The sequence below is a fragment of the Xiphophorus maculatus genome, chromosome 15 (genome assembly GCF_002775205.1).
Source record: "Xiphophorus maculatus strain JP 163 A chromosome 15, X_maculatus-5.0-male, whole genome shotgun sequence".
Taxonomy (NCBI): domain Eukaryota; kingdom Metazoa; phylum Chordata; class Actinopteri; order Cyprinodontiformes; family Poeciliidae; genus Xiphophorus; species Xiphophorus maculatus.
The window spans coordinates 6,517,787-6,540,275 of NC_036457.1; the positions used below are offsets into that span (position 1 = coordinate 6,517,787).

The following is a 22,489-nucleotide window of genomic DNA, read 5'->3' on the forward strand; positions in this document are numbered from 1 at the left end:
AAGTCCTGCTGTCTGCCTCTTTGCACTGCAGATCCTTGTTTGGTAACCATCAGACCTGCAGGTATTTGGTCATTTCTGTCTCATTATGTAATGTAGTCTGGTTTCCTGTTTGGTGCTAGTTTTTCTTGCTACTGGAGTATTAAGAGGTTTTTTGTCCTTGTTGACATATAATTGTGAGTTGTCCTGTTGCCCTCTGCATTTGGTTTTTTCACCTTCATTAGGCTTTGTGACACCTCAGGCTTGTAATTTTAACTCTCCCTAAGCTATTTTGTAATAAGTTGGGGCATGTTGTTGTGCCTCAGGGGGGAGTTTATCACAATGTAGTACCGTGGGAAAAATATTATTAATGACTTAATTTGCAGTAGCCAGAAGCAGAAAAAATAGCTTTCTTTTTTAAAATTAATATATGTTTTATATCAAATATCACATAAGGTGACTTGTTTAATTTATTGGACTCCCATGTATATAACTACTGGATTATTTGAAAACAATAGTCACAATAGCCACAACCTGAACAACTGGTTCAGGTTGTGGCTCAATAATTTTTGAGCAGTTGGTTAACGCCTATCTTTTTGGTATATTTTAATGAATGCATTAGATCACACTGCACAGGTCTGGCATGTTTTCTGGAACATTTTCAAATCTTTGAGTCTATGAGGGACTTTGAAGAAAGGACAAAAAAGCTGGAAAAAACTGTTTTATGAGGACAAAGCCAAAAAGTCTTGAAACTGATGTGTATCAAACTATTTTAACTTTTCTTCACAAAAATTGTTGGTGTAGGCCACCTAACTACCTTTAGCCCAACATCATAAATGCCACTAAATCTGGCCATGGAATTACCTCCGTTTTAAGGGAAACGTGTTATAAGTAAGGATAAATGTACTTGTGTGAAACACTGCTGTTCCTAAGTAGTATTTTGTTCTTTGTGTAATATTTTAATTTGTCTATTGCTCTTTTGTTTTCCTTTTTTTTTTTTTGGCAAGAAATGTCTAGTTCTTAATCCACTTTCTGTTTAAAACGTTAAGGAATTGTCTTTTTGAACGTGTTGAGACATGTTTCAAATGCGTAAGACGCTACATTAGCCTTCTGATAATTTTGAAGCATCAGTAACAACACTAAATAGTACACGAGATAATATTTTAGGTGTAGCAACATTTCAATCGACTCCCTTCTTGTGACGTCACCAGCTCTGTGCTGCGCTCGCGCTCCCACTACACCTCGCTCTCTTCACTCCGCCTCGCGCTCCCTCTCCACGCTCTGCGTGAAACAAAGTGTGGAGTCCGCGAGCGCCCGCAGGAATCGAAAAGCGAGAGCCACGGACTGAATAATGGAGCTAAAACAACAGATGGAATAACAACCTATAGACGAGAAAGACTGAGACGACTGAAGAAACTTGGACCGAGCAAACTTTTCACGGGAGGAGAACAGTCTCGTCAAGCCATGGATACACTTTTCTCTGTATTCCTGGGAGTTGTGATCCTCTGTTCAAGAGTTGGCTCCGTCTCCGCTCAATTGCCTACAGGTAAAAGAAAAATAACTATTACAATGTTTGGAGTGTTGTTGTTGTTTGAGAGAGGTAAAGAGAAGTTTAAACCGTATATCTGCCGATTTTTCTTAGTGGAAGTACACGGATTCCGGGCAGGTGTGTGTGACGGTGTTGAAGAAAGAAAAGTTAACCTTCGCTTTGACTATGTCCCGTCATGCCGGTTTTAAAGCTTCGTTGGTGCTTTTTAAATGACGCCGGATGCGAGAATGGCATTTTTCTATGAGGTGAAGGTGATTTTTGTCAGGTTGAATGTTAAAGGTTCGATTCGTCGGTGTAGTTGAACCCGCATGTAAGGTTGTTTTATTTTGCCAAGTGGGTTGAGCTTACCATAACCAGTGAGACAAAATGAATCAGAGGTTTGGCTTGTAGCCCTTTATTAAACTCAGTTAAGTTGCGACATGAGATGGTTTGAAGTTTTGGTACGGAAATTTTCTTGCCAAAATCTTAAGTCTGAGGAGAAAAAAAATTGCACTTAGAATAAAATAGATAATATTTACTGCTGCTTTTATTGTTATTTAGAAGTATTTTTTTAAACGGGCTACTAAGATGGTACAAGACTGAATAAACAAAGCGTGCGGTTCATCCTCTTCTGCAGCGCATGAAAGGAGAGGAGAAGTTATTGTGCGCACGGACATCACAGTATTAAAAAAACTGTATAATATCCATGTGGTATGATAGCGAACCCATTTAGATATATTTTTGCAGCAATCCTGCACTTTATATGCGTTTTCATTGTGTCTAACTATAATACAGGCGTTTATTTGGATATAGCTTAGTGCGTAAATGATCGTTTAATTTTTATCATCTTCTTTTCTATCTTGTTTAAAGCAGTTTTACAGTAACCTTGTTTTCTTGGCTTCGTCCGAGAGCCCTTTAAGTTTGATTTAGACTCCCCCCCCAAGGTAAGGTTGAATTAAAATGTTTTGGGTTGGCAAATATACGGGTTGTAGATATAAAGGTTAAGTGCTGTCATGTTCGAGGTGATAAAAATGTGCTAATTTGTCCTTTAAGATACTGTAGGACACGCAGAAAGTTGAAAACCTGAAACTAAAGTAGCCGCTGAACTCATTTAATTTCATTGCCGTGCGCAGCGCATCATTCCGCAGCTCGTCGTCCTCTTTTTGCATGTTTAAGACCTAACAATTGAGTTGTCCGAATTGCAAATCAAGCATTTGCACCCCTCCTAGCCCTCTTTTTCCATCTTGTCACGAGGAAACATGAATTCGCTCCTGCAGGTGAAGCAGCAGCAGCGATGTTTAGAGATTCTGCAACTTTACAACTTTTCGCGTGGCTGCGATGTTTGAGCAGGGCTGCTCAGACCTCCACAGTCCCTGCAGCTCATCTGGGTTCATTTGAGCCAGCGCTCTAAACTGAACGCGGGTTTGCTGTGCGTTAATTTTCGCATTCAGCAGTTGTTTCTATTTCAACTCGTGCATACAGAGGGAGAGAGAGAGAGAGAGAAAACGAGACTCACTAAACAGTTTTGAGAGCTGACCTCCAAAATCAAACTAAAACCTTAAGGACGCACACGCTTCAGTTAAGTCCTGCAAATGAATCCACATTCATTGTACAAAAACCTAATTTTCTGCTCCAGTATTCTCGCTGGCCGCATTAATTCCAACTTTATCAGCAAACGTTTTATTGTCACCCTTCACCCCACCCTGCAGCCCATAACTATCCCCCTTTCTTCCCCTCCCTTGGGGCCATTTGGTCCTCAGGGCAACAAATGTGTGGAATTTCTTTGAGGCCTCTTTGGGAATGTGAGTGCTGTTAATTTGCAAGTAAATACAAGTGACTGGATGCTGCTTCGGAAAAGGGAATGTGGAATATCATTCGTTCGGATAACATTTTACACAAATTACTTGCACTGAGTTGCATTTCAGGATAATAAGTAGTTATTTGTGCATGAAAGCAAATAAGGTCATAATAAGGTACATGTTAATAAGTTGAGTTTTGGCCAGCATCTTTGCTGCAGTACATTATTCTGTAATGAAGTCCCAGATTCAGGCACATTAACAGATCAAAATTGTTTTTTATTTTGTTACACAATTATTAAATTTTGCAACTTGTAACTTATATGTTCACTCCTCTTCATTAAAATATTTCAGATTAAGGCTGACAGCATTAACTGCTAAATAATTAATGCATTAAAAAGGCAGCAAAGAAATAAGGATCATACCAGTTAAACATTATCTTAAACTTAAAATTATCTTTTATACATTAAAGAAGTAATTTAGTCTGTGCTCCAATATCTGTTTCAATAGATTAGTCTCATTCTTATTTTATCAGTTTTTAGTTTCCCAATTACTGTGTCAAATTATAAATTGAGTCATTCTCATAAATCTCCCACACTCCTTATCGTACTGCTTTGCATATTTGTATGTTGACTAATCACTTACAAAGTCAGTGTAACAAACGCGAACAAGCCTGCGCGCCTCCGTCTTTATAAAGTCAGTGACTGAGTTTTGTGTTAATTTGACAACTTTCTAAATCTTCTTCCTCTCTGATCGAGTTGTGACACAGATTCCAGGCGTCTTTAATCCTAATGAAGTGAAATGATTGTTTTCCATCAGTGTCTCCAGACGAATTAGAAGACTGCCGCTCCCACTGAACACAACATCTGAGCTGGTTTAATTATAACTGTAAATTATTTCAGTATTTTGAACATTAGCACCAAGTTGGTTTAATTATAATTACTTTTCCGCTCCATTTAGGAGATGAAACAAAATTGGGTGTTTTAATGGAAAAAGGCGAGAGAAGCGGAGTGATAGTGAGAAAGAGGAGAGAAGGAGAGAGGGGGGGAAATCAAGAAACCATTGGTTTTTGGCTGTGGGCATCTCCTCCACTCAAGAGACTGTGAAAACGGCAGGAGGGAGAGTGTGTGTGTGAATCATTGTGTGTCTGTCTTTTTTTGTGTACGTGTGGTGCGAATTTGTGTGTCCGCTCTTGTGCTTTGCTGTCACTTAAAGAGACGGAGGCAGGACGACGCTTTTAAGCCCTCCGGTGAACAGCGGTACAAAGAAGAGTATCTGAAATGTTTGCCTCTCATTTAGATTCATGCGAAAAATGCCTTCTCATTCTAGTCATGCCATGTGTAATGGCTCCAAATCAAAGGCCCGTTTTATTTATTTTCTCGTTAAAAGTAACGCCTCAGTCTGCAGTTCTTCAGATCCATTTTTATGTCTTCTCCTCAAATCAAACGTCCTTTTTGCCCAAAGCCAATCTGTTTCTACTGATTTCAATTTGGTGATAGATTAAAAAAATCTCTCTCTCTTTGAAAGTACTGGCTCATTCCTTGAGCTGTTTGGGGACGAAGTCTGAAAAATGTAATTAATCTGTTGAGAGAATTCATTAGCTAATCCCTCATTAGACTGTGTGCATGTGTGTGCTGGGGTATGAATGAATATGAGGATTTGTGTTGAAATGGATTAGCGACACATAGTGGTTGTTCAAACTCAGCGAGAGAGAGGTTCTGGGAAGATGATATGATTGACAGGTTGTAAATCGTGCTGTTACTGCTATGTTTTTGCTGGGTGCACTTAATATACCAAACCTACTAAACGTTGTGCAGTAATTTATTTTTCAAAAACATGATTTTGGTGTTTTCACAGATCCCAATCACTCTTATAACCCCGAACCTGGTAAAGCTTTGTTCCCATTATGTGGTTAATGTTCTGAAGTCATTTGTAAAGTCAAACAAAGTGTTTCCCTTACACCTCATCAAGTAGGTTTAGCTCATAAACATACCTATGTTACATTTTTGGGTTAAAAATCACATTTTCTTCATTTATCTAAGTCTTTCAATTCTGACTTTTCAATTTTCAAAGTTATTTTTGCAGTTTAGATGATTGAACCTATTGCAACATGGTGCGCCGTTACAGCAGATTGATTGCTAAGGCAAGCTACCATTACTGACAATGTTGTTTTAATGTTGCTACATTGTGCTTAGTTTAAAATTACCTTTAAAACAAATAACCTAAAGATGCTTGTATGCTTTGGACGTTTGGAATGGTGGTTTCTAAACCTAAATGGTGTTTCCTTCATTACTTGGTCGGTGTTCTTTAAGCGATTCAACAGAATGGGGTGAACTGATTGACTTGAAATATTGGCACATGCTTTGGTGTTGGGGGTCGGGTTAATGAAGGCTTTGAGCAATAAATTTTATCTAATGGTATGCTCTACATAAAATTTACAGTGTCTTGCAAAAACCCCCATTACATATTTTCACAGTTTGTTATGCTAAAACCACAAACTTCAATGTTCAGATATTAGTTGAAAGACTAAAGTTGAGAGAAAATATGCAGCTTAAGGAAAATGTTTCTACAGATAAAAAATCAGGCAAGTGTAGCTTGCATTTCTTTCAGCTGTGTTTACTTTAGCATGTTTAAATCAAAGTTAATCCACACTCTGTTACTTTCAGAAGTCACCTATGTGTAATTTAATATCAGTATAAATGCTTTTCTCTTCACATCAATCTGAGTACACTACTGCCACGATGAAACATGTGGGGAGGCATTTCTTTAGCAGGAACAGAGAAGCTTGTCACAGTTATTAATGGGATAACCTAAATTCAGGCTTATCTTGAAAGAAGACTTTCAAAAGAGGTGAGACTAAGTTCCATCTTCAAGCAGGACAGCAATCTAAATCTGAAAGCCAATCTTAAAGTTACTGAATTGTAACTTACAACCTACAACAGGATGGATTGGATCAACAAACTGATGTTTACTGACATTTTTCATCCTGTTAGATCTGTTTTACAAAGAATCACCAAGTCTGTTGATGTGCAACGCTCATACAAAGATGCCACACATGATTTGCAACTGTAATCGTATCTAAGGACGTTTTCACAAAATCTCAAATCAGGGAACTGAATTTGCATGCACGCCACACTTTTAAGAATGTTTTTGTAGAAAAATATTTTTAAAATATGTGTATTTTTTCTTCCACTTCTCAGTTATGCACCAATTTGTGTTTTATCTATTATATCAAATCTCATTAAAAATACTGTAGTTTTAGTAGTAATGTAATAAAGTTTTAAAAACATTTAAGGAACGTTAATAATTTTGCAAGCACGGTTCTCTTCAAGCTTGTGGCAAATCATTGGGTGAATCAAATCAAGTGACCCATGAAAGTGATGAAGTTCTTTAGAAATGAACTGAGGCAGAGCACTCAAAACAAATCTCGAATGCCTGAAACATCACATTCCTGATAAATGATGATACAAGTCCAGTATCATCAATCTCTGCTCTGCCCTGTGTGGCTCCGGTCACAGCTGTTGGGGCAACGCTGCCTCTCATACATCCACACTCATATTTATACACACACACAAACACGCACACACACAAACTGGTCTACATGGCTGACTAATGACAGATTAAGTAATCAACGCTCACAGCCGATTCATTACATTATGTTACATGCACGTACGCAGACACATGCATATACACACAAATACACAGGCAGATGTGAGAAGACTCATTGCCAGCTAAGTGGGTTAGCCTTTTGGTGTTAAAAATATATTCAGTGGAGGTTTGGCTGGTGATTGTTTGGAAGATGGGGAGAAACAGTGGCTGGTGAGGACAGTCTTGGAAAAGAGATCATTTTTAGGCATACCATGAGGGTTGGTTGAGGAAAAAAGTCTGAGGTTAGGCATGTGTTGGAAAGGCAGGAAGTTTGTGTATGGAAACTTTGTCATAAATGTTTGAATTTACGTTTTAAGATTTTTTTTCTCACTTTCTGGAAACAGTATATAAAACAAACACAATCTTGTCTAATGACAACTTAATTATCAAGATAATCTTCTATGCAAATAATTAGCTTCAGTTCTGTGGTTTTAAGAGAGCTTATCTATTTGATGATAAATAATGAATACAGAGAACGTCTCTCTTGCATCTGTGAACCTTTGCATGCTTTCTAATCTAATTCTGTCCTATTATTCTCTGCTTTGCTTCTGCTGGATCCAGCTCACTTGGGGCGCGCAGAAAAGGGTGAGTTACGACTTGTCGGCAAAGAGCTGTGTTTCATGTTTCATCGTTCTTTTAGTGTTGTCATAATTATTCCATGGCTTTAACTCTAGGTTCTGTTTCCAGTTTGACATCTGTTGTTCTCATTATTTACCCTCCTCCATTACACCTTCCAGAGGCTTTTTGGTTTTGCATATCCATCCCATTGAAACTAATGGCTCAGCTGTTATTTTGATACTTTTTAAACTCACCGTAACACCATTAACAATTTCTTTCATGCATCTTTTTAAGCAAACATCAAAGTAAAGCTTGTAGGTATAGTTTTCACTTTTATAGTATTTTTTTTATGACATTGCAATTTATTGGATTTGCTCTTTGATTACTCGATTCAATGTCAAAGAAGTTTCAGTGATTCACACACCTTAAGGCCATGTCTGTAGTAATTTTCTTTCCTCTACATAAATAGCTTGAACTGCTGAAATTCTTGAAGCAATCTTGTACTGGCTTGTTGTCGCTTGTAGTTATGACTCCGCTTACCTGGCTGCCAATTAATCTGTTTGCCGCTTGTCTTTGTGTCTCACTTCCTGTTTTTGTCTGTCTGTCCTTCTGTATAGTTAGACAGCTGTTGGGGGAGTTTGAAGTTTCCAGGTGCTGTTTGTTTAGCTGAGCCTGCTCTCCTATAAAGGAACTCAGAGGAACTTTGTTCTTTCAGTAGCAGAAAACCTTTGTTCCACTTTTATTTTGTCTTTTATTTCTCTTCTCCCATGTCGCATATTTTGTTTTTTTTTCTCCATCTGTTTTTCTCACTTTCACACACAAACACCCTTAGCAAACAGTACATTTTAAGATGGTTGTTGTTGGTTGTGAAAGTGACAAGGAAGTAAAAGAGAATATTGGCCCTGTAGGTAGAGAGTTTTCTTTGTGGCTGCGTGGTTTCCCTCAAGGTTTTTAATTAACAAGGCAGATTTTTTTTTCATTCAAATATAGACTGAATACCTAATCTTCTGTTACTTTTTAAAAGGCTATCACTCTTTTATTCTACAAAATGTTTCCATACATGAATTGGAATGCAGTGCACCAAAAAGTCAAGCTATTGAATGAATGCAAAAAATGTTTTTGAATTAATGAAAACTCGTTAAATGCTGTTAATTCATATGAGGTATGACTTAAATGGGAAAATGGATTTGTCTTGTTTTGTATCAGCTCTTATCCTAAGTCTTTTAAAAGCTGGCTTAATAAATTTGTTTTTGATAAGAAAACCGAAGATACTGCCACAATTTCTATCAAATCAATGTTCTTTAGAAAGTGTATTTAAAATAATAAAAGCTGTGCAATGTACCCTTAAAAACAAAGAAAACTCATTAAAATTGAAAGATTAAATGAAAGGAGATAAAACCAGTTTAACAGAATAAGCATAATTTATGATTGCTTAATTTTGAAGTAGTTAAAGTGATGGTAACTGTTTGCATAAACCTTTTGTGGGAATGGATTTGAATTTTGTGTCTGGATTGTAAGAAACAGCTCTTTACCACAAAGCAGTTCTTTTCACTCAAAATAAATAAATAAATAAGTGAATAACTGGCCAGGGTAATACTAATGAGAATGTCAGTGACGCTAAATTGGATGCAGAGTTGGATAATTCATTTTGAAGGAAAAAGGACAATCTCCAACTATCTGTGGAATGTTCCAACATTTCTCCGTGTTGGGTTATAAGGACTAAAGGGCATATTATCCTGTTTGTCATTTACAACCCGTGTTTAATGCATGATTAAACATGTATAAAAAATTATACATGTTTTGAACAAAACAAAAGTGCCCTGAAGATGAATCTACAATAACAGTTGTTGAATTTCACAATTTAACAGAGTAGAATAAGTAAAACAGAATTCTATCTAACTTATATGTTAATAAGTTTTACTCTCTTGTTCAGTGTAACTAATTCCTGTAACTCCTCAGGAAGTTTAGCAAATGTTTGATGAGACACGGTTTGAGCTAAACCCCTGAGGGTCATTTGCAGGAGGGGATATGGATGGCTTATTGGTTAAAGTTTAGCTAAGCCTGGGTTAGCCTTTTCAAATAAGTCTGTTTATTTTTTTGTTTATCTTAAGACTAAAGTAATTGGACAGAAAAAATCATTTGGTTTATGGAATTTTTAATTCATTTGTCTGGATCAGACAAACTATGCGCAGCCTATTTTATTTCATTTGTGTACTATTCTGTTGAGGGTTTTGTTGTTTTGAACAGATTAGACAACCAATCTGCACATATCCTCAGGTGAAATGAAAAAGCCTTGTGGCTTCTCTGCATACAGCTTTGGACGCAGGATAATAAAAAGTTTCTATTAGTTCAGTTATAGAGACAGCTGTCAGACAAATGCAACGTACAATCAAGCAAATACCACAAAAGTTGCCAAGAGCAACCCATTTACAGCGTAAGAAAAACTCATTGCTGATCTCTTGATTTGTTTTTATGAAGACTTTCCACATAGCATTGAGCTTCATTCACTCTCATCCCTAAAGCTTCTGCATGTTCATCTTCATGTTATGAAAGGACAGATTGTCAGTGCCCTTACGTTCCTTTCTATCAGTTCTCTCCAATTTAAGCTGATTTCAGATCAGACGTGGTGGAAAGCTTTTGAGATATGTAAACCCTCTTGTGTCTGTGTGCGTTTGTGTGAGCATGCAAGCTTGTGCAAATCAGGGGCTTAAAGAGAGCTAGCTGTCCAGTCCATTAAGATTATCATCTTCATCCACGGGCACATATCTTCACATCACCACACTTCTGTTCCTCTGTTTTTGTGGAGATAAAAATCAGATATTCCAATTTTTCCACCAAATGATCTTATAGGGGGGTTTTTTTCCACTCAGAATCTGTCTGTTTGCCACCTTAATCTGTCGTTTAGTCTGTCCGTGTCCCTGGCAGCTTTTGTATCTCCTTCCTTGCTGCAGATGACTGCAGACACATGGTCAGCCTGACAGTGATCGTGTATACGCATCTACAGTCACTCACTCTAAAAGACAGGCTGTGTGTGGGAGTGTGGAGACAGACATTAAAATGTTGAGTGGCTGTCTGCATCTCTGTCAGTTTTCTGGCTGGTCCATCTCAGCCTTGATGTCTGAAACACTCCCTGTGATAAGACCATAATTCAGGAGTTCAGTTTTAAATATAGCTTTTTGGGTTGTTTTACCACTGTTGGTTCCTAAGAGTTGGGGGTTTGAGCATCTCTGTATATCATTTGTTGTTCTTCCAGACTTTTCCTTCCATGTTGATAAACATAGAAAGATAGTGGGGGTCCTCAATGTCTGTTGTGTATCCGCATGCATTTTATTTTTATCTGCTTAATGGTACCTGTTCAAAGTTATGTAAACTTTGAACCACTGATGATTCTTCCCACTCCAGTCCTTGACACTTAAAAGTGATGTAATGTGCTCTAAATCAAAAGGTCCATACTGAAAACATTTCTGTACCATTAAACCCACTCATGATGGGTTTATGATGGTGGCTAAGCTTTCTGAGAGTATTAGAAAATTCTTTTAAAAAAACTACAGAATAGAGAAGATAATATGGGTTTAGCACAACTGGTGGCCATCATATCAAAATCTCAACCACAGTCTTTTCAATCCCTGGTCAGTTTTTTTCCCTTTGCAGCTTCATATATACTGTAGTTATTGCTGCTTCTTTTTGTACCCATACACATATTACTTTGTACGCATGGCTTGAAAGTTTATTTTTTTTATAGTTCATCATATACATAAGTGACACACATAAAGGTTAAGAATACAATTGACACTTTGTATTCGCTGGGGTTATGGACCATAACCACCTATGAATAGCTCATGTCTGCGAATACTTGAAAATATGCTAAATAACGCTTGTAACTGACTATTTTAATAGTTCGAAAACCTAATGCACCCTAACATGCATTATTGCACACAGTGGAAACAATTTTGTCACTGCAGCAGAAGTTAACATCCACAGACTTCTTTATTAGTTCGGCCTGCAAAGCTGCACTTTCTTTCAAATATTTTAGTGAATCCGCTAAAAATGAAAGGTGAATCCGCAAATACTGAACTGTGAATATTTTTCAACACACTACAAAAAAATTTGATTGTATTTCCCAACATTTTTCATTTTTCAAAGGTTCCAGTCTTAATTTGGATTTAATTTTAATTTAATTTTAGTTTGTGCACAGAAATGAATTTGTTCCACTAAAAGATGAAAATCTAGATGATATCTAGAGGAAAATTAAGAAGGTTTCTCCTAATGTACATGCTGTAAGGAAGTCCAGTAAGGACTGGAGCTGTCAGTTGTAAAAAAAAAACAAAAGAAATCAGTTTCAACTTGGAAAAAGAGTTGTTGATGTTTAAAAAGCAGAAGAGGAATAAATAAAGTTATTACAGCATTTCCAAGCATCAAGAACTGCGATGGAAAGAATCATCAGTAGTTCAAAAGAAACCACAAAGCCCAAGTACAAACCTGAAAGAGACAGGAAATGAAAGGTTTCAAAGACCCTTGAAGAAAAACTCAGGAGAGGTGTCTCTACAAACCCCAGAACAACTGCAAGGACGCTAATAAATTACTCGGCCAGGTCAAGAATTAGAGCTGTGCAAAGGAATTGGCTGCAAAGTTGCAGATCAAGAAAAACTCCCCTTTGCAGAAGTGACACCTTCTTGCCAGACTGAAGCATATAAAGGGCAACCTGGTCAAAGATTATTCATGCCACAAGGATGTTCTTTGGGCTGATCAGATGAAACTAGAATCGTTGTCATAGAGATGTTGCCCATTTTTTAAAATTACATTGTCAATACAGTGAAACTGGTGGCTTCACTCTGCCTGAAACTGGGAATCTTGTCAAAGTGGAAGGAACCATGGAAAAAATATGTTTTGAAAGAAAAACTAAAACAGTCCCATCTAAGACATAGTCTGAGCCATCTCTCTGTCTTCCATCATGACAATGACCCAAAACATCGCTGCTGGTAAAGGAGTATTCCCAGAGCATTAAAGTGAATAATATCGACTGACTTGCACAAAGCCTTGAAATCTGTGGAATGAACTTAAATCAAAAGGTCCTAACCAAAAGACCATCTAATGTTATGGAGTTTGAAAGATTTGCCAAAGACATGCTGGAATTCCTCCGGTGACAACTTCAGGTTGTTATCCACCAAAATGTAATACACAAATGAGTGATAGCATCAGGGAGGCTAATTATTTTGAAAATGAGGATGATAAAAGGAGAATATTAAACTTTTGATGTTTGCGATCAAAATGAATCATCTTTCCCTTATCTTGTTTAACTTTCCAATTTACTGGTAAAATGTTGTACAAAGCTTAAGCCACAGACAAGCAAATTAAACTAAGCGGAAATGATTAAGCATTTAATTAGAGCTTTTATATTTAATGAAATTACAGCAAATTTATCTATGTATAGGCTAGATAGATCTTTTCTTTTACATAAATAGCACCCTTTACTACTTTAAAATGATTTGTTTTTACATTTTAAAATAAACACCCTGATAATGGATATTTCTGACATGTCTGTATTGTAAATTATTAGAGGAGTTAAAAGCAAAACACATATTGCCCACATGTATTTTACTAACTTCGTGCTTAACTTACTGTAAGTAAAGGCAAAATTAATCAAAACAATTCTGTGCCAAAATGGCCTGCTGGGGTTTATGCCAAAATATTATGAGTCACATAAATCAAACCAGAGACTTGGATTTGTCAAATCTAGTGGGTATATCTTAGTCTTTTTTGGTGCCCACATGCCCCTTCATGCTTTACTCCACTTCCACAGATAACCTTAAGCCTGACATGTTTACTACTCACATAATGAAAAAGAGCTCAAACATCACTATGAGGAAGAATAAGCTATGATAAAGAACTAATAGTCAAAACTGAGGAGTCTCTCAGCCTCATACCCACAAACAGGCAACTTAGAGATTTATATCAATGCATTCATGAGACTACACAATAGTTTTTCCTTGGTTTCCATTGATTGCAGCGTGAGAACAGCCACTGAGACAGTAACTCCCCCAGGCACTCGTTTTTGTGAGTTTTCTGGAGCAGCGCTGAATCAACTTTTGGTGGGAAACCCTTAATCTGAGTTTGCTGGCTTAGATTAGAGAAGCCCAGAGATGTTTGAAAAGGTCTAAACAGTGCGCCCTTTCCATCGGATGGATGATAAGAAAGAGAAGGCAGAGAAACTCCCAACAGGCATACAGCTGCAAAACATGTGCTCCAAGAAAGATGCCAAAATAGGACATGCAACTTTTTCAGTCATAGAAGAAAGTCATGAGAGTGAAAACATTTGGTAAACCTAAACTCCCCTGAGTTGCTGATATTTAGCAAACTTAACTTTTGCTGAAGAAGTGAAGGAAATTCTATTAATTAACTGAAACTTCTCTCCCCTCCCTTCTTTTTTGCAAAGGTTAGGTTACCTCTTTCCCCCTCTTCCAGTTCTCCTCCTTGGAATTTATGACCCACCAAAACACAGCAACACAATGTTTATGAAACCCTCCCCCTTCTCACGCACTTCTTCTTCCTTCACTCTTTTTTCCTTTCTGTCCTCCTCTTTACCACCCCCTCTTCATTTACCTCTACTACACAATCTATTGCTCCCACTCCCATTCCTTCTTGTTTCTCCAGTTTCCTTATCTCTCCCCCCCCCACACACACACACACACACACACACACACAACAAGAGCTTGAGTGGGGTTTCCAAATCCACATTCAATGGTGTTGCATTACATGGGTAAAGCACTAGGGTTTACTTAAGGTGGAATTTGCAGATGGAAAAGAGAAAGTTGGGGTAACAACAGAACAATGGTTGAGGAGGAAAACTCTTTAAACCAGCTTGCCTTAAAACTCTGTTTCACATGAAAGAAGGAAGCTGTAATCTACTTAAGCATTTCCAGCTGGTGCCAGTGAATGTAGCTCTAAAAGGCAACAATTTATCTGATTGCTCAAAATCCTAAGTACAAAATCTTCTCTACCATGTCATGCAGGCATAGAGCATTCTCACCCCTTTGTCTTTGCCATAGCTTTTCCCCTTTAAATCAAAGTCTCTCAGACTTTCAGGAAAGATGTGAGTATTTTGTCTCAATATTTTGTACCTAAATCTTTCCTGAGTCACTCAGGACAGGACCTTAAAATGTAAGACATTTTAGATTTAAAAAAAAAGTTGTTCCTTTGTATCAGGTAGCCATTCTAATTTTCCCTACGACTGAAGTTGGGCCTAAAGTAAATAAAGTGTGTTTGTATGAAACCTGTGTGTGCCTGTTATTTGAGAGTGTATGCCAAGCGAGCTGTCTAGTTGGAGTAACGGTTAGCAGATACAGTGCTACCTCTCAATGACATTAACTGTCTCTTACGCTAAGGATCAGGCACAAAGACACACACACACATTCGCACCATACTACCTTAACACACAGTGTCGCTCCGTCTCATAGGATTAGTCCCACAAAGCAGGTTACTTGAAGTTAAGTATAGGTTTAAAACACAACTACAGCTGTCTCTGTGCGTTAAGTTTTAAAGATGACTCAAGGTGCTAGAGAACCAGAGATGCAGCAAGCAATTCTGCTGCTGATTTCCATAGTTTGATTTTTATACAGCTTTAACCTGCATTTACAAATTTTATTTTTAAAAAATCTGTAGCATAAGATATAACAAAATTCAAAGCATTTTTGCACAGATTTCTGCCATGACAAATATTTAAATATTTTTTATAGCTTAGGTGACATCACACCATAAGAGAAGAGTTGCCGTAAAGCACAGCTGTACTCTTATTGCAAAAGAGATATAAAAACTTAGGAAAATGTACATTTAAAACTTTTGGCATAACTGATCTATATTTTTAAAACAACAGATTTTGTGTGTGATTGCTATAAAATGTACATCTTGACTTTTATTTTAGCACTGAAAGTTTAGCATTTCAGTGCTAAAATTTTCAAAAGGTTCCCAATCTTTTGAAATACATGTTCCATGACAGATAAGTTGACAACTCAAAAGCATACTGTGGGATATTTCAGTTTTTCTTTTTTTAATGCATTTGCAAAAATTTCTACATTTCAGTTTTTTTAATGTCAAAATGGGATGCTGAGTGTACGTTCATGAGAAATAGTATGATCTTTTTTGATTTTAGCAAATGGCTGCAATGAAGCAAAGAGTGAAAAATTCAAAGAGGCTGAATATTTTGTGTACCGACTGTATATCTATATGACTTCCTTAAGGATTTGAACATTTAATATTTCAGGTCTTGTGTTATGAGTAATGTCAACTTATTTTAATTGACAAGCAAGTATTAAAATACAAACTAAAATCGAATATACTGAAATGCTTTTTTCTGTTTCTCTCATTCAGACAAGTACAATTGAAACTAATTTATAGAAAATTAATGCAAATGTCAAAAGATCTAAAGAATCGTGAAATATATGCAGAAAAATCATAATTAAAATTACATCTTGTATAACTTTTAGATATACGTGCAGTTTAATTCCACTTTCATTGTTTTGTTTTCATTCAAAATAAAAGTTGCTGTTGCTGTTTTTATAGCTGTGACTTCAGCATTGCACAAGAGTTGGTAATGAAGATGTGAAATGTAGTTTCTTGATCATAGGTAAAGGAAATTAAATTTTTATTAGGTAATTATGTGTAGATCAGTATTTCAGATGGCAAGATAATGTGAAATAACACTGACATGATTTAAAGATAAAGAGAGAATATAAATTGCTTCCTAATGCGATAAAAGATTTTATTTGGAAATATTTCCAAAGAAACACAGTTTTGCTATGTTTGTGTTGCCATGCAGCAAGTTAAACTCTGTCCTTGTTATGACTTGTTGCTCTCCTGTAACGGTCATTGGAGCAGACCACAGTCACAGTGGGACAGCTCAAACATGTCTGCTCAACACAACTACTCCCTGCTTGAATAAATGTTGCAGTCCAGCCATGAGCTCACTCTGCCTCTCCTTCTGAGGCCTGCTTTCTATCACACCTCCCCCTTCACACTCACAAACACACTTTTAACTCTCACATACCTCTGGCCAGAATGAGTGAGAACGTCGACTACATGTGGTTTTGGTTAGCCACGCGTTCCCCTCACAATGGCCTCACATTAACCACTTCTACTTTACCACTGTAGGGTGCATGTACTGTATATATGGTCCTTTCAATGGAGGCTGTTGCGTGTTTGCCTGTAAATCTGCCTGTCTGTACATGCACAGCATTTTTGTGTGTCCCAGCCTAGGGCTGTGTTGAGTAGAACAGTGAATCAAGGTTAGTGGTCCAAAGAGAGCAACAGAGGCAGAAGGAGGGGAAGGGGGTCTTTAATTGAGGGAGCAGAAGTTAGAAAAGAAGGAGAGCAATGGGTTTGGTAAACTGGAGCAGTGTTGTGGCCTAATGTGAGGTCATTAGATGGCAATATGCATTTAGAGGATATGCCTTCTAATGCAAATAATAAGCGGTCATCTTCATAATTTGTGACATTGAACAGTGTTCTTTTGTACAGAAGATGTAAAAGAAAGACTCTTATATAAGTGTCAAAGCAGGGATGCTTCTTAGTGATGCTCTGGTAATTTATCCACAGATCAAAATGGATCAGATTTCCATTAATCGGCTCTGATTGTTTAACAGCCGGTGAAATGCAAAAAATACAAAGTTTATTTCCATATTTTATGAATGCAACAAAACTGGAAAGTCCTTCATTTTTGGTTTGCAAAGGCATTAACAAATAGCATAGTCTCTGATGCACTTTCTTATCAAATGTAGGTTAGAAACATAAGCTTTGATGAACAAATGGAGATAATCCTTGATGCATAAATGGTGATAAAATGTCATCCATAAATGGGGATAATCCTTGAATTCTTTTTCTGTTGGATTTAAAACTACTTTTTCTATGAAGAAACCTGCTGCACCTTTTTTCGGTTAAAGTTAATTACATCTAGTTATAGATTTAAAACAAAGTTTACATAATCGAGCTTTTGTGTGTTACTGATTTAGAAAAAAATCAGCAGGTCAGATCTCAAGCAAGGTTGGAATTGTACGTAAAAGTTTTTGCATATATAATTCTGAAATGTTTGTTTGGTGTTAGTGTTGTGGTTAAAGTTCTGATTGTTTTAGTTCTTCTTTTAGTAGGTATTTTAGTAATACATCAAGGACACAGCAAAAAGTATCTTCAAATTGTTTTTTTTCTATTTAAACCCAAAGAAGTGCAAAGGTGACTCATTTAAAAAAGTTATTAGAGTCTATGGAAGAGGTTCAAAACTATACCTCTACTTAAAAAAGTGACTTTACATATGAAGTATATACAACATAATAAAAAAAAAACTGATGTAACACAAATAAACAGAAGGAAACTTTATATAGTTACTTCGCCAGATTATTTATGTACAATATGGAAAGCAATTTCCTACACTAGCTAAGAACCAAATAATTCACCTAAATCCTAAAACACCCCCATTGCTGACAAACACATGGTTGGTTCTGCTGAGCTGGCATTGTGCTTCCTCATGTCTTGGCCACACCTCTTCCCCAAACAGGAAACGGCCAACTCCACAAAGCAGGTAACTCAAAAACTGAGAAGCATAATTAATACAACAGAATAATGTTATGTGTGCACTTTGCAACATCACTGTTAGATTTATGTAAAGAAATAAATGAATTGCATTACTAAAATACATGCTTGCCTACAAAACAATATAATTTAATGAGATGAGTGTGTGGACTGATTTTACCATTGTGTGGCTGAAGCCATCACAGTTAGACAGAGTAATCACTTTTACTGGAGTTTATGCCAATAACTATACTGATATATAGTTCACCTGCTTTAGGTTTTAATAATTGTTTTTTCAAGTTAATTTTTTTAAATAAATCAGTAAATTACTCAGGTCACATATTTTCTTTTAGCAATCTACAATGCAAGTAGAAAAAATATCAAATTTCTGAAATGATTTTGATTAAGATAAATGTTTTTAGATGCTTTATTCTTTTAAATTTGTGTCTTAAAGCCCAAACATCACTGTCTCATAGTACAAATTAACTTAATGCTGCTAAACACTGATGAACTATTTACAATAGAATGAAGTTGCGATGTAATCTTTAGAGAAAACCTTTTGAAATGATTTACACATACACAAAATGTTTAATGAGTTTGACATTTCCAAACAACATATTATATAGTTTTACTTTGATTGGCTCAGATCTATGATTTACAGGACTAAAACTGGAAAGTAAGATAATTTTGTATTAAATTCCTCAAAACTACACCAATTGCTTGGACTTTGATGCTTAACACATTGAGTGTGTCAAAAAAGGGTTAGAGATATATACTTTCGATGCATAAATTGAGATAATCTTGTAAAGCCTTTATTTTTTGTTCTATTTAAAACCACTGTACTTTTTTTTTTAGCATGTTTTCTCTTTTATGTGTTATAGTCCTTAGGATAAAAAATGTAGTCAGTTAAAATTAGAGTTGGTGAGAACTTTTAGAAACTGAAAGTCAGAATTGGCCAGGAAAAGCATGGGCAGTGCATCTCTGCTGGTTTATACCAATTATACAATTGAAAAATAGATAATAATGTAAACCTTCATTAAATTGTGCATCCATGATAAAGTTTGGACTGATTTTACGCCAACACAGTGTATACCACACACAGTACTTCTCCAGGGATTCCCGAGAGCATGAGTCACTTTAATAACATTGCCTGGTCTCTTAACAAAAAAAGCCCAACATTGCTTGCAGCCAACTCATCCAAGTGGAGGGTCTCCACCTACATGCGATAAATAAAAAAATCCAACCGTTCTAAACGATGCTGTGAACAAAGAGAGGGCTTAAGCAGTTGGCAGAGTTTTTGCTTTAGTCAAATCTGGCTGTTATGGCAAGTTTTCTGTCTTTTATGCCCAAGTAGGTGTGAGTCCTATTTCTTGGCTGCTGCAAAATCAGCTTATTTTATCATAATAGTGTAGTGTTCAATACACTGTTTTTGTTGCTATCTGTTTTCATATCTATAACCTTGTTGAAGGAATAAAACTGAAAAAATCCCTGCAGAGATATGTGTTGTTATGCACCCCACATGGAGCAGATTGTGAATTAATTATACTTCCGGTTGCCATGTACCAAATTAGATTACCTTAAAATCCTGAGACTTTCAAATAGTAATTGAATCCCATGATGATGCCTCTTGGATTTCAAGCTGAAATGGCAATCTATTTTTCTAGCTTTCACCTTGCCAAAGTTGAGTTTTTTTTCATCATTTGACAGCACTTTGAGTTATGCAGTGCATGGCAAATAGATGTGCAGTGTTGTTTCTGCTGAGTTAAACAGACCAATGCAACGTTTGAAAAAAAAAAAACAAAACAAGAAAAACCCAACTGAAAAGTATGTGGTGGTGTTCTGACTCATAACCATGATAAGAAGCTATTTAGATGTATGTTACAAGCCAGTACCTGCATGACACAAGCCTGAACTATAATCCTTCACAAAATAGAGGAGAGTGAAATGAGAGTTAATGTTGCAGAGCAATAGTGGGGAAATATATATGGGAGATGGAGCAAGAGCTTTTTGAAGTATGATAAGGAAGTATTCAAGAATAGAGCAGACAAGAGTAGACTGACACAACAAACCCTTGCAGCTGCATATATTTTCTTTTCTAACCTTCATATCTGCTGATAACAGAGGAGGGAGGCAGTGAAAGTTAGTTGTTTTGATAGGATGCAGGTCTTAATATTTTTTTTTCTTTGCAGCTAGCTGTTTCCATTCTTTTCAATCCTATGATTGGGGTAAAGTTTAATTCTTTAAACTCTCCTGCTATGTAAAAATTTAACAAGCTTTCACATTTATTAATTAATTGTAATTGGGTTTCTCTCTGACTAATACAGGGGATATATTGCAAGATGTTCATCTAACAGATGTGCTCTGAACTTTGCTTTTCTTTCTAGGTCGCGTGTGTGTCTGGTCTTGTGTGTGTATGTTTACATTGCTAAGTGAGTGGGATTCTGCGTGCTGATTGGCTGTTTTCTGCTCTGAAATCAGCCTGTTTGTCTTTCAGGGGGCCTGTTTCTGTTTCACATTCCTAAGCATTTTGTTGGAGCAGTTTCAGTTTGACCTCAGCAATGGAGTGAAAGTTTAAATCTAATTTCATGTTGTTGTGGAATAAGGTAGATGGTAGGCTAATTAAGCAGAGATCAACATAAATGGGATTCATTTACATTTGAGTAAATTCAATACATGCAAAATAAGAAATCAAAATACTATTCATACAAACAAACAAATCAATTGGCAGGAAATTGGCTAATTTCCCCTTGCATGATGTGTTGCATGTCAAAAGTTGGAAAGAAAAAAAAAATACAATATATAAAATATATAATTTATTCAAATCATATAATAGAAAAGGAAAATATTTTCAACCTGAATAGGTTAGTATTTAGTCTATGCACTTGTGTTTCTTCCTACTTCCGATACATACAGTCCAATTCAACAGATCATGCTATGTCAACCAAAATATGATTGATTTTAACCTGTAAATGGTAATCAGTGGATAGAACTTGGTATTAGAGAAGATACCTATTATTTGTTTAAAACTCCAAATAAGCTATAAAAAGATCCAAAAATCACCATAATGGAAGGAATTCCACCTTAACTACCAAGAACATTGAACTACTCTGTATTTGACTGTTGATCTTTAGTGGGGAACATTACATTATATTTGTAATTTTTTTTCTACAACTACTTGATTTTAGTGATGCATCAGAAAATAGGCACCTAATCTGTTTTTGTAAAGTAGTTTTTGTTAGTACTCTCTTAACTCAAAGAAAGTTGTGTGTAGAAGATCTACTCTCTTGACGTCTCTGATCAGAACCATCCTCAAAAAACTGCCCAAATAAAAGAACTTACTACATTCCATCTTTGAGTATGTTACTATCAGGAGTTAGGTTTGGGTGTGTGACTAATAACTAGTGAGTAATACACTGAATGTGTTGATGTCTCTTGGCAGACACAGTGACACTAGCTGAAGAGTTTTTTTTTTCCTTTTTTGCAAGTTCGTGTGTGTTTATGACAGGTAGTTAATTACACGAATGTGTTTGTCTGTTTGTATATGTTTTCACACATTCGCAGTGACCATAGGCCTGACAGGCAGGTCTTAATTAGTTGCCGTGGCTGCTGCTGATGTGTCCTGACAATAAACTGTGGTGCTGACAGAGTCCCCTGCCTGAGAGCAGGGAGGCATGCTGGGACTGATGCGGGGTCTGCTCATCCATCCTGCAGAGTGTTTATCTGTTGGATGTGTTTGCATAAGTGTGTAGAAGTTCAGATGGAAAAAATGTCAGTTAGTTTCTTGTTAGTAAGTCTGTGAATTTGCCAGTAAGGAAAGGATTAACGGAGAGGCAAATAAAACACCCTTTTGTGCACTTTTTTTTTTTTCCCATGATAAACATTGTCAAAGTAGGAAATTGCTTGAGGATTTCCAATCTGTAGGTGTGAAGATGGAATGACTTCAATCATTGCTTTATTCATCCCTCTCTTTGTCCCCTCTATCTGTAACCCTCTTCACCCCATCCTTCTTTTCCTTTATTCATCCCGGGAGGCAGCAGGAGGGCAAACAGAGCGAGTATTGTGAAATGTGTCAACAGCATGTCACAACAGATCCACAGAGAGACGGTCAGTTGTACAGAAACCGATTTATGGTGATTTCCACTGAAGTCACAGAACAGGTTCTATTGCAAAAATCACTTTACAGAATAGGAAAAAAAAAATGAGAGAAAAATGTGCAAAAAATTATTGCACTGTTTAGCACTACACTACTGCATTCATTATGTATTCAGAGATTTCAGTTTTTGCTAAACGACAGACAAGAGACAAACACAAGAGCAGAGACAATTGCTGCACTTTGATACAGCATCACCCCGATTTCATTATGCACATTTTGTGTGTGCCGTGAAAGTGTTGGGTGTTTGGTTTGCTGGTTGTAAACTCAGATGAATCT

General features: G+C 36.6%; 1 protein-coding gene across 15 annotated transcripts in view; it reads left to right on the forward strand.

Annotated features, from left to right (window-relative positions):
• The first annotated feature begins 1,207 nt into the window (after positions 1-1,207).
• ptprk (protein tyrosine phosphatase, receptor type K) overlaps positions 1,208-22,489 on the forward strand; it is a 106,646-nt gene continuing 85,364 nt past the window's right edge. For 13 of the 15 annotated variants that reach the window (XM_023347505.1, XM_023347504.1, XM_023347509.1 and 10 more), the window contains exons 1-2: positions 1,208-1,522; positions 7,510-7,533. In XM_023347505.1, the coding sequence (XP_023203273.1) occupies positions 1,441-1,522; positions 7,510-7,533 (106 nt within the window). In that variant the 5' untranslated portion in view covers positions 1,208-1,440. The remainder of the gene's footprint in view (positions 1,523-7,509; positions 7,534-22,489) is intronic. The other 2 variants (XM_023347501.1, XM_023347506.1) reach the window with 2 other exon arrangements.